At 46.7% G+C, this 12928-nt stretch overlaps 2 protein-coding genes across 3 annotated transcripts in view; one reads left to right on the forward strand and one right to left on the reverse strand.

Moving 5' to 3' along the window:
- The window catches only part of LOC135914970 (zinc finger CCHC domain-containing protein 24-like), a 360258-nt gene that overhangs the window by 25607 nt on the left and 321723 nt on the right, over window positions 1-12928 (forward strand). The gene's annotated exons all lie outside the window — the stretch shown is intronic.
- Window positions 1-12928, reverse strand: part of LOC135914952 (sodium-dependent multivitamin transporter-like) — a 67572-nt gene that overhangs the window by 867 nt on the left and 53777 nt on the right. For both annotated transcript variants that reach the window (XM_065447884.1, XM_065447883.2), the window contains one exon: window positions 1834-1961. In XM_065447884.1, coding sequence (XP_065303956.1) covers window positions 1834-1961 — 128 coding nt within the window. The remainder of the gene's footprint in view (window positions 1-1833; window positions 1962-12928) is intronic.

The raw sequence follows: 12928 nt of genomic DNA on the forward strand, positions 1-12928 counted from the left end.
CGTGACCAACATGCAAATATACCCCAAGTTGCGCAACATCACAAGTGTAAACGAAACTCATTATAAAATGACATTACGATAAATCTTCGAAGCGCGAAATGTCGCAATACAGAAATTCAGCTCAAGTATACAGCTTAAAGACAAAGCTTGAAATAGAGTCTAAAACCAGCGTAACTTGATTAAGCGGTTACATGAAAAACTGCAGATGCATCTTTCTGTTGCTCAATACGGGCTACATAAAAGAGTTTTTTCAATAATGAAAGAAGCCCGCAAATACGCGAAACATTACCGTGCGACTGGCCGCTCGAGGCACTTTGCGTACTTGGAAAAGCGCTTTTGTGCAGCACGTAGTGAGCAGCAGAAAGCTGTATCGGGAGTTTTTCATTTCACTCTACAATTTTTTCATTGACACTTTTCATCTAGCTATAATATTTGAGAAGTTAACTAATGAAGAATAATTGTGTAATTAGGCAGAACGCAAGAAAAAAAAATAAAAAATAATCCAAGTATCTCTCAGCTACGCCGAACAACATTGCCTTAGTTCTGTCCATGGCTACGTGGCATTTGCATATTTCTTAAAGCTTGGCTCAAGTTACGTGGTACACCCTATTTACGGGAATAGAAAGGTAGGCAAATCAAATTTATTCATGACGTCCTGAATTGTTCTTGTTTATGTTAGGTGTATCTCTTCATCTAGCGGTACGAGAACTTGCTATTCCTATTGGATGAATATATCGATGGTAGGTTCACCAGTGAGCAAACGTATACGTACAACAGGAGCGCGTGCCGGACTGCATCGATACGCCACCTGTGCCAGTTGTCAAGAGTGGCGCTCGCGAACGCCGGTGCGCATGCGCCTCCCGTCATACCTGCCGGCCTGTCGTGTTGTGGCTTTCCTTATCGGCGTACTCTGCTTGTCTACTAAACGTTCAATGGGCAGCGAAATGCGCCGCTTCTGCTGTTTCGTTACATCTGCGCCGTTACATATATATATATCTTTTTCTCAGTGGCTGCGGCGTTGCTGGCTCGCGCGTCCTGCGTGCATTGCATATCTTTGGTTAATGCGTGGCATTACCGACTTCTCTCGCGTCTTTTTGATGACTCGCGCAGAATGCTTGCTTCTTCCTGGGCGCGTAGGGTTATCGAAAGCGCTTCCAATATGCGCTGCCGACGTGCTGTTGCTACTTTTGTACTAGATTAAAGTGTCGATACACTGTCGCAATCATTTGCGCGAGAAAGGCACACTGATTATAAAATCGTGCTTGAATAGGCGGCGGCAAATATTGCAAGCCCTTCCGATAACGCAAGGCCACAGCGCCTCTGTACGAAGTAAGGCATTCTGCTCGAGTAATGAACAGGCGCGAGAGAAGGCGCGAGCCATGGTTCTACCGCGATCACTCAGATGTGCGGGAGCAGAGTGAATGGCACATGGCGGCTGCCCGTTGAACGTTTAGTCAACGAGCAGCGCAGCTTGTTAATACAAGCAACATGACATACCGGCAGATATGCCGGCATGTCATGCATATAGCAGGCACCACGCCGGAAGATGACGCGTCGATGTAGTTTGGCACCATTGCACTGCCGTGGTCCGTATAATTTTGTTTACGGGTGTACATCAAGACTTTGTGCTAGGCTAATGCTTACTCCATTGTTTTTTTAGCTATAAACGAAGAGGGTCAGCCCCCGCCTCTGTTTTCTGCGAAATGCAATGGCATGGTGAGGCGATGACAGCTGCTTCTCTCCAAAAATTTACTAGAATGCATAGCTATACAACAACGTCGTGCGCATTCAAGCAATCGTTCGTTGCGTTGCAAGTTCCAAGTATATACACACCGTGGACTCCGGTGCACTGGGTGTCTGCTCGTTGCTCTGGCTGCCACGGCGGCGTGTTGTTTTTCTCCACGCAGTACGGATTGTGCTGTCGACCAAGTGGTCGTGCATAGCGGCAGTTTTCTGTCCACCTGAAACCGGACGTAGCAAGAGAAATGTGAGGCTCGGTTTTTTTCGTCTCCTTTCACACGATACTTATGCTTGATTAACGAGAAAGTAAACCACGCAGTAAACGCGCTCGAAAGATCTAACCGGGGGCAGAGAAAGTTGAATTTCATTCTCAAGACGGTCATTGTTTATCTTAATATACATTAGAGACTTTTGCAACTAAGATACCTCTAATCCAAAACTATTTATTGATTATAACGCAATTTATATAGAAAAATTTCGAAGTTGTCCAATGCGCCTTTAGCACCCACTGGCCTAAATACTATTCGTAACTAAATATTAAATTATGGGGCTTTACGTACGAAAGCACGATCTGATTATGAGGCATGCCGTAGAGGGGGACTCCGGTAATTTGGACCATCTTGGGTTTTTTAAGGTCAACTAAATCTAAGTACACGGGTTTTTCGCACTTTGCCCCTGTCGAAATGTGGCCGCCGTGGCCGGGATTCGATCCCGCAACCTCGTGCTTAGCAGCCCAACACCATAGCCTCTAAGCAACCACGGCGGGCAATATTCGTAACTTTTGCGACCCTTCGTTAATCCAGCTTAGCATTGGTGAGAGCAACAAAGCAAAAGAATTAACAGGTCCCGAAATGTAAGACATGCACTCGCATACCTATTGTTTCGGTTGCTTAATGCTTAATTTAAATGTGAATCAACACATGTACAGCGCCGCCGACGTAAGCATCGGGTGGTCACCTGCAGGGTTGTCTGAACTAACCAATCAAATGCTTCTCTTGTTCGTAAGAGGTCACTTTTGTTTGCTTGAAAAACGAATAACATTGCCTGCACTGAGCGGCTTGTCTTATCTAATTGGCTCACAAGACGCAAGGAGCATGCTCAAGTGGAGAGGGATGTGATTCGTTGAGCTACTGCACTGAATATCGATAACCGGATGAAGAGGGTGGTGCCGGCGTCTCCGATTGGTCCGCTTTCTCTTACTTACAACCGCGTACTGTACAACCGATACTATAGGCGCTGTGGCTGCCGACAGTATTGGGCTTCTCTCATCGACAATTGCGGCGGGCATGGTACGGAAGCTTAAGAATGACGCTAAAACAGATGTTCAGCAAAGAAGGGTTGACAGAACCAGGTCGTAAACGTGTCGAAAAGTATCGAAAACGTTACACGGCCACGCAAGAAGTTTTATTACACGCAAATAAACCCATGCTCCCCGGCAGGGGCGAGTAGCCAGTGCCGGAGCGATCGGTAGCAGCCATCTTTTATTCCTTTCGGAATGAGGCAGCCTGTGCCTATTCAGAAGAAAATTCAGTTTTGTTCGGCATATTAATGCATCTTTAACGCGTACGCGCCACTGTGACGCGGTAAGTTTTTGCGGTTTTGTGACGTCGCGTGAGACGCAGGTGAAGTGGGTGCAGCCCGAAAACTTTTGGCCAATAGCCGAGGGCTATAATGGCAAAAAGGCATCAAATCAACAATAACAATTTTTTGTTTTCTTCGGTGAAATTATGCATAATCAGTGTGTACACAACATATCAAATGTGGAGCTATCGCGGTTTTCGTGACGTCGCGTGACAGACAGGTAAAGTGGGGGTGGTCCAAAAAAGTTTTTGACCAATCGCGGTGGGCTGATTGCAGAATTGGAATAGAAAAATTTGGAATAGTTTTACGTTATAGCGCCCCTGGACAAGGCGGCTGCATTTCGATGGAGGCGAAATGCAAAAAAAAAAAAACGCGTGTGTACGATGCATTAGGTGCACGTTAAAGAACTTCAGTTGGTGAAAATTAATCCCTGCAGAGGCCCCCCACTACGACGTACCTCATAGTAATATCGTGGCTATGGCACGCAAGACGCAGAATTTAATTTTAAACTCAAGTACATAATCAGTGACGTTTCATTTAACAAGCTCGTGTACATTATCACATGTCTGGCAATGTTAAAGGTTTGCTTCGATTTCCCCGCCTTAATATTTCTGAACGTGCGAATCCCTGTAAAAGTGCTGACGTAAAAGGCCCTCTAAGTTATTTTACACTGATTATTCGATCGGCCGTGGTGGCCCTGCGTATACGGCACGCTGGGACTGAGCGCAAGGTCGTGTGTTGGATTTCCAAGCAGCGGCGTTCGTATTTCGATGCGCTGAAATGCTAAAATTCTCGTGTACCGTGCTTTGAGTGCGGCTTAGAGGAACCCAGGTGATCTCTTTCCCTCTCTCTACATGATCAAAACGAATCCGGTGCTATCCATTAAGTCGTCTCTAATAGCCCGTGCATTACGTTGAACTTTAATTTATTCAGACTCGTATACAACGTGCCCACGAGATCTGACAAAAAGGAGGCAAGTGCTTCATGCCTCCTGACAAAGGTCAAGATCTCGGGTACAGTGTACAGTTAGCGGCTAAGCAACAGAGGAATATAAGTAGCTACGTCTAAATAATAATAAAAAACACTTGTGTTAGCATATTAAGCAGTATGCAACTTCGATGAAATGAAGAAAGCGGTTTACGAAAAAAAAAAACTGCTTTAATAATTACCAGCAATTTGACCGATAGCTTGCTCTCCAATTTTTCGTGTGTCGACGCTGTCGTGCACCCCCGGAGCCCCTTCGACGTCGGGGCATCGTGTTGCAGCTCATATTCAATGCGACTGTACCACAATATATTTAAATCCCGGAAAAGTAAATTAAAAAAAATACGGGTGGTATAATGTAGCGATTCCTTTCGCTCGATTATATGCCTCTCTTTTCATCCATCGTTAAAGGCCAGCTGATCAAGTTGATAATGCGGACCATTCTCTGACCACTGACAAAGCGAAAAAAGAAATAAAAAAGAAGGCAAACCACTGGAACAGATTCGTCACGTTATCCCAGCCCACATTTTCTGGCAGTGTCGCCCCCGTCACGGATCCTCTAGCCTTCTAGTTTCGTGTTATTGATGAACTGTTATCTTGACTATAGGCCTCGTTAATATGCCGTTCTTGCTGCATTTTGCTCACTACTCCTTGAAGCGCCAGACCGGCACTGAGAGTAAATAAATGGCATAGATTAAAATTAAAGAAACTTTATTTTTTGTTTACGTAACTTTGAATTCATCCACCTGATATTTACGAACCTCTGTGGCTGAATTCGAAAAGTCTTTAATTTCAATTTATTTTCAGACGTGCGTTTGATTTCCAAGCAGCGGGGGGATGTTTTACATTGGAATGCCGCCTTCGGTAATCGTACGTCCGTTATCACGATTGGCAGAGATCAGCTCTTACGAACACTTTTAGTGTGATTAAGTCAGGTAGTTACCTCGGGTATATTGACGCTAAAGCGACTTAGGCTTTGTTGAGCCATCCACAGTGGGTGCTGGAAAATTTAGAATAGAAGCAGCAAGCGCTGCTTTGCTCGAATGCTTATTCAAGAAAAAAAAAAGTTTGGCAGACTATTTAGCCTCCAGTTGAAGTCGATGACAGACGAAGTCTTTCGTGAGCCAGTTGGGGGTGAGAGATGGGCGCAGGCACTGCGCTCCCCGTTCGAACGCGTCACCCGTCGCGTGACGCGAGTAGGAGGGGCGTCGGACTCTAAACATTTGTTGACTGCACTATCTGCGTGAACGGCCAATGATTTTAGACTATTTTCCGGATTAGCTCACATTTTCACTTATGATGATTTGTTAAATTTTCGAATGTTTACATGCCAAAACTACGATGCGTTTATGAGGCACGCTGTTCGGGGGGGGGTGCGGAGGGAAGCATCAATGGCGTAATGGTTATACACAAGCCCACGTCAAATTTCTCCGCCGACGCCAGCGCTCGTCATTCCCCTACCGGAGCAAGGCGGGCTTTCACGAGTGGTGGTCACGTCCTCCAGCACCCCACTCGCGTTGCACGTGGCCGCCTCTTTATTTGGATCACGCGAAAAGATCAGTACTGGTTGAAGGAGAGATGTCTCTCGAGTCAGCGTTTCAACAATGGGACTTGTCATCGTAGAGGCAACAGTTGTTACGGATGCTCGACGAAAACAAGCAACCGTGAAATTCCTTAGTGGACGTGTGTAGAGTGTGATGACAGAAGTCAAAATGTTCAAAACACGAGAGTGTGTTGGTCACAGAAGGGGGCGGAGGAAGGGAGTGAAGCGGGGCGAGGTGCAGCTGATTCTTTCAAGCGGTCGTAAGAATGCTAAATATACAAGAGTCCGCACATGTAATCAGGGCCTGTCAATCCCAGGGGCTTAATTTTTGGTTAGAGCAGGGAGTACAGATATACTGTTTTGACAGTTATAAGCACGCCCAATAAAAAAAAGAATTAAGGAACAGGTTAACAGAAAGAAATTTGTATCAACAGATTCATATTGGAGCTCATTGCTTTCATTTCACACTTGCTCCGCTTACTTAATACGCTCGAGGCCAATACAGCGTTGCGCTGCTTAGCACGAGGCCGTGGGTTCGATTCCCGGCCACGGCGTCTGCGTTCCGAGAGATTTAACGCAAAAAATGCTCGTGTACCGTGCTTGGGGTGTGCACTCAAGAACAGCAGACGGCGAAAATAAATACGGAGACCTCCACCACGCGGTCGCTCATAGTCCGCTTTTCAGCTTCTGGACGCTAAACCTCGCAATTTAAAATAAGCTAACATTTCTCACAGTGCTGTGCCCTGGAAGAACAACGCAGCATTATGCATTTTTATAACATGCGGAATAACAGAGGAAAGTAGTGTGAATGACCTGTTAATTTTGCGCGCACATCGCAAAAGAAACGCTGTATACAGAGTGAGAATAATTAAATCACAGTCTTCGGCTCTGAAAGCGCGGAATGTAAATTTAACAGGCCGCGCCCGAGTTCAATAAACACCCAAAGTCGCTGCTGAATCATGAAAGTGAACATAACCTTCTGCTGACTCGCAATTTATTTGAAATCATCAGAGCGTCCACGCTCGCCTTCATTTAAGCGACGATTGATATCCTTTCATTTGCCGAAAAACAAAAAGAACTGGCCTGATGCTACGGATTAATTGTAAATTACTGTATGAAAACATATCTTGTCTTAGAAACGTTAAATATATGCTGCAGGCAGAAAAAAAAAAGTTCGACGCGCGCATTTCCCTCGCATTAGCACTAAATTTTTTTTTTCATGGCTTGCTCAGCACCCTTGACTGAATGATGCAGGGTTAGCTTTGCTTTCGCAACGCTTCAACGGTGAAAATAATTGTTTGAGTTTGATACAGATCAGATGGTGTAGATGTCCTTCGACACGAAGAACTTGTGGCAAAATATCGCCGTAAAGTTTGCACAGATAGACCGGCGGCCACAGAAGAATGTCGTGCTTCGAGCGTGCACGCGAAACGGAGAAGGACAGCGCGCTGTACCTCCGATCGCTGTAAACTTTTGGCGGTAGCTGGCGTCCACAACTGCCACCGCAGCGCCCCCGCACGGCGCTGTGGCTGCCTACAGTATCGGGCTTCTCTCCTAGAGCTTCTCTATTTGAATGCGGCCACTGAACAATATTATTTATTTATTTATTTATTTATTTATTTATTTCCGAAATCATATTCTCGCCACAAGGGCGAAACAGTGAATGCGATAGAAACATGTCAGCGAATCACGCGCGCACGAAGCAGCAACAGTTGGCCGGACGCAAAAGTTGACGCGTGGATCGATCGCTCCCTGGCACACGTAGGAGCCCATGGATAGATGGATGGATGTTATCAGCGTCCCCTTTGGACATGGCCGATGTTGCGCCACCAAGCTCTTGCTATTATGCTGCCTAATGTCTTGCCTATGTTAAATAAGAAAAAAAAGAAAAGAGTAAAAAAAACACCATTAATTCCCATAACCAAAGTTTCTGAACCCCTATGAACTTTCTTTTTGTATGCCTCCGTTATGTGTCGCTTCCCTACTTTTCTTCCACCGATATTCCAATTGCCTCTTACTAATCTCTGTTGCGTACAACCGCGCACTGCTCAGCGCCGCCATACGCCAGCTTCAGAAACTGTTCGTTCCAGCCAGCAAAGCTGTCTAACCTGAGGTCTTAGAATACAGCTTCTCCAGTGCACCAGTTTGTGCGATTGGAGCACGAAGACGTCTAGACGTATTTCGCCCCTTGTCGTTCAAATTTTGACACAAAAGGAAATCGTACAGTTAATGCGAATAATCTTCGTCATAAAACGCATTAATAAAGAAATCAGCATTTTTGTGTGTAATTATTGACGACGGTAAAATAAAATCGCGTCGTGCGTTCAAATAATGCATATTACTACATACGGAGGAAGGAAACTCAGGAGACGCCCTGACGTCACTCTTTGTGAAGCTAAAGTGAAGCCGGAAGTTGGCGTTGCTCATGGCGTTGCTCCGCTTATCGGGTCAGCTCTCCTCTCTTGTTTACATTTCTCGCGAAACCACGCCGCGCTGCGCGCAACCGTGGTGCTCGGACGCGCGCGCTCCGCAGCAATACTAAACAATCGTTAGCACGTTAGCATGATTCCGCCAAAGAGGGCAATATTTTCCGCGGATATTCCTTCTTCCGCTGCCATTGCCGTGGTGCGGTACATTGCATACAGCGTTGCATGCGCGTTCATTTCACGAACTTTAGACCCTCGTGTCCCACCTGGCCACAGCAAAATCCGGGAGAGCACGGTCCAGCTAACGCAGCGCAAAAAAACACGGAGACCAACGCGAACCTGCCCGCACGGCGCCTTTGCCGCGGTACGAAACCTACGGAGCAACACGTGTGCGTGCACAGAACCAAAACAAAGCCGCCATTGTGGCCCGAAAGGCGTGGCCGCCACGGCAAAGAAATAAAAATTCAGCAAAAAAGAGGAGAACCTACTACTACTCATTTCCTCCACACTTTTCTCCTAGCGCGCTGAGGGGATAGGGCCTCTCCTCAGTTTTCTTCCTCCATGTTACTATACAACGCGCAAAGCGCCTCAACGCGCTGGCATGCACGTGGAAAATTTTGCAATATGTTCCATTCCGCGCACTGAGGAATCCGTCGTGGTCTAGTGGGCTGTTGCGCAAGGTCTCCTGTGTTCGAACCATGCCGGCGGACAAATGTACTTATGTCTATTTATTATCTATACATATAATGTGCATATTTATACATATATCCGGAACATCACGGCTACCAATGGTTCCTGGGACAAATACCCGATAGCACATATGGGCCCACGTCTTTACATCGCGAGCTGTTATGAGCTCATTCCAATAGCCATTTCGATTGGCGATGGTGTCCGCCGCCGCCACCGCCGGCGTCCGTCGCAACTATCGCCTAGCGCGCGAGAAGTCACGCAATGTCACAGGCGCGTCGTGTAGCATCAGTACGTGCTCACTTTGCATTGGAGTTACAAATGTTGTGTGATCCGCATTTTAATGTTTCTTGCAAGCACCCGCTTAACTTTCACATTGGTACGATGCACCCTTTGAAAGGGAGGAAAATGCCGCGTCTCTATAGTGCTGCTAGAACAATGACGAAAATAAGACATATCGCCATTTAGAAGAAACATAGTGAACAAGAAGAAGTGACTAGTGTGCGGTATTAAAGAGTCCGTTCTTGTTAACTGTTACTGCGGGCTCTCGGACCCTCAAGTTTCCACTTGCATCTTATCGTGACACGTATCAAGGTAAAAGTTTGTAAACAAAGATAAGATGCCTCAGAAAGGCTGGTCAACGTTTCGATAGGAGGACCTATCTTCGTCAAAGGCGGCCTCATCATCCTCGGCGTGTTAGTTTCAAAGGGTTAGTGCAGTGACGTCACGTGCGGGTGTTGTCCCTGGCGGCTGGTTTTAAAGAGAGAGATTACTAGAGGAAACAAGCGCTGTAGTCCGACGTCAGTGAGCTTCATTCCCAAGACGAGGGGACAAGAGCGTGAGAGTGGGCTCGCGGGGAGAAAAGAAAAGAAATAGAAGCAGAAAAGAAAAAAAAAAGAGAGAAAAAAGGGGGGTGGGGAAAGCCAGGGCGGCACCAAGACAGACAAAAAAGGGGGGGGAGCATGAAAGAAAAAGAAAGAGAAAAATGAAATTTTTAAAAAATACGGGGGCTTGGGAGCGTGTTGGGGATGCGAAAGGTTAGGAGGTATTCAGGGGGAGTCGTTGGCAGCATGTTTTTAGACTCAATGGTCACCGCGCGGACACAAACCACAATTTACCCAAAGCAGTAGCCAGCCACTTTAATGAACATGGTCATATATTTGACAAAGCAAGGCTCTATATACTACAAACAAATTTCCGTTCCCCTCGCGGAAGGAAGTATACGGAATCATACCTCATACACAAGTTTAACTGCCTACACCCGACAGGAAATAATTTGGCACGCGGCAACTTATAATCTTTAAAAGCGGTAACTTAAATCTGAAACTCTCATATCATCAACCAAGACACAAAACACATTAGGCCACCAGCTAATTTTAATTCTTAACCTCACCTACTCTTCCATTTCTAAAAAAAAAGTTTGTTCCGGCCTACTACTGAATTTAATGTGCTCTTTCAGGTTTTTACGTCTATACCAACTGTATGACCCCTTCTTCCATGTACACTTGCCCCCGCCCGCTTCTGCGCGCGTCACCCTCCTGTTTGTTATTCCGGTTTTGGTCCCCCTTCCCCCTGTCCCTTCCCTTCCCCCCTTTTTTTAAATCTATTTTTTTAAACCCCCTCATCAACACATTCAATATGCCTTTTTCGGCGCCTCAACCCAGAGTATCGCCATTTCTGGATGCCGCCGTAACGACACCTAAGATGAGCGACTGGGGCAGTGCCCCTTGAAAGACCATGCCGCTGCCTTTCAGTCACCCTACACATTGCACCGCAGACTGCTCGTCACCATCTTAACTATTTCAGAATTAGTCGACGTACTGCTGCTATGCTACTCAAGTTACTTTCAGCTCATGTTTTTTTTTGTGCGTGTGTGTCTGTTTTTCTGTTTCTTTTGTCTTGTGTTACTCGCGCAATGACCGCTTGACCGGCCGTTCTAATGCCTCAAGAACATGCCGCCAACGACTCCCCCCGAATACCTCCTAACCTTTCGCATCCCCAACACGCTCCCAAGCCCCCGTATTTCTTAAAAATTTCATTTTTCTCTTTCTTTTTCTTTCACGCTCCCCCCTCCTTTTTTTGTATGTCTTAGTGCCGCCCTGGCTTCCCCCACCCCCCTTTTCTCTCTCTTTTTTTTCTTTTCTGCTTCTATTTCTTTTCTTTTCTCCCCGCGAGCCCACTCTCGCGCTCTTGTCCCCTCGTCTTGGGAATGAAGCTCACTGACGCCGGACGACAGCGCTTGTTTCCTCTGGTAATCTCTCTCTTTAAAACCAGCAGCCAGGGACAACACCCGCACGTGACGTCACTGCACTAACCCTTTAAAACTAACATGCCGAGGATGACGAGGCCGCCTTTGACGAAGATAGGTCCTCCTATCGAAACGTTGGCCAGCCTTTCTGAGGCATCTTATCCCTGTTTACAAACTTTATACCACAGTGTGCTATTCCATCCGTCAGCCCCTTTCTTGTATCAAGGTATGTCACATGTGCGCCGCGTAGTCTCGCTACCTGTGTTAACCCTTCGCAGCGCGTTATGGCGCCTCTTCGCAAGGTACGAGCCACTGCTGAAGAAGCGACTCGTAGAGCTACGCTCACGTCTGCAAACATGCAACGTCGTGCTGAGCAGGCCGCTGTGCATGACGCTGTGCACGAGCCGCAGGTGGCCGTTGACGCCGGGCGGACAGTTTAGTTCGTTCTCGAGAAAAGGACGCAAAAAGACTTCGCGGCGAAGACCATCCAGTGCGTGCTGCTTAAAATGCGGCCCGACAGGTTCGCTGAGAGGCGCTCGAGTGCGTGCTGCTGAAAGTCTAGCACGACAACTTCTACGCGAGGAACCTTGCGAGCGGGCAGCCGTAAATGCAGCCTGGCAAATTTTCCGCAAAGACCCTCACAAGTCGAGCCACATCACTCGATGGCCTTTACACCAACAACGCTGCCGCAAACCCAGATCGAGCACTGCGTGACTAATTCTACAGGCTCAAACAACATCGCCTAGACACAGTCATGCAACGTGGATTTTAACTGCTCGATCAGCCCCACCGATGTGTCAACTACCCTCTCAACGTACGTTCTCTGGCTGCACACAGGCTTGACACCATGCACGACTACGTCTTAAAGAAAAAGAAAAAGAAGGCTAACGAGATGTATAAGAAATCCTAGAATGGAAAACATGTATGGCATAACTGATTAAATCAAGCAGGCTAGTAAAGAGTTTATCACCGCCCTGATTCAAAGGGGATGCCGATAAATCACCATCCTAATTATCAGCATCATCGTTTCATCATCGGCCGCGTAGTATCCATACCTGTGTTTGCTCTTCGGTACACGTTATGGCGCCTCCTCGCAAGGTACGAGCCCTCTAGTGAGTGCTGCCGAAAATGGCGCTCCTATGGAGCCGCTCCTCCAGCTTGCGCTGTGACTGTGCTGCGTGTGTCGCGCAGGCCTGTCACTTTCTTTTAAGCCGCGCTATCTCCTGGGTCGACCCACGAGAGAGGCCAGAAACGTACCAGATCGGCAAAAGTGGTGGTAACTTACTAAGAAAGAGTTGCCTTTAAAAAGTCAATATTATCTAAATACTTGAGAATGATCGCGTGGGGCACACCTGCATCATTTACTAAGAATAACGCGGGGTGCAAAGGCATGCATACACGACTTGTATAATCACGATAGCTTTTCAGTCTTTTTGTTGCAATATGTTGACATGTAATTAAAGTGTGTGTTATTGTGAGCGGTTCTTGATATTTATTACATATGGGTTTCTTTTCCTCCTTGAAAATTAGTCGTGCGTTAGATGAGGGTGTCCTATACGCAAGGCAGCATAAAACCACTGCAACGAAAAGCTCTTGGTGAAGGCACGTTTTCTACTGATCAAGCATGCCGAGGTTTCGCCGGGTGAAGTTTGTTTGTTCTCTTGTAAGTCTGATTTGCAATGCCATATTATAGGGAGATCCTGATAAACGGCTCGGAGG

Source organism: Dermacentor albipictus, unplaced genomic scaffold, assembly GCF_038994185.2.
Source record: "Dermacentor albipictus isolate Rhodes 1998 colony unplaced genomic scaffold, USDA_Dalb.pri_finalv2 scaffold_11, whole genome shotgun sequence".
NCBI lineage: Eukaryota > Metazoa > Arthropoda > Arachnida > Ixodida > Ixodidae > Dermacentor > Dermacentor albipictus.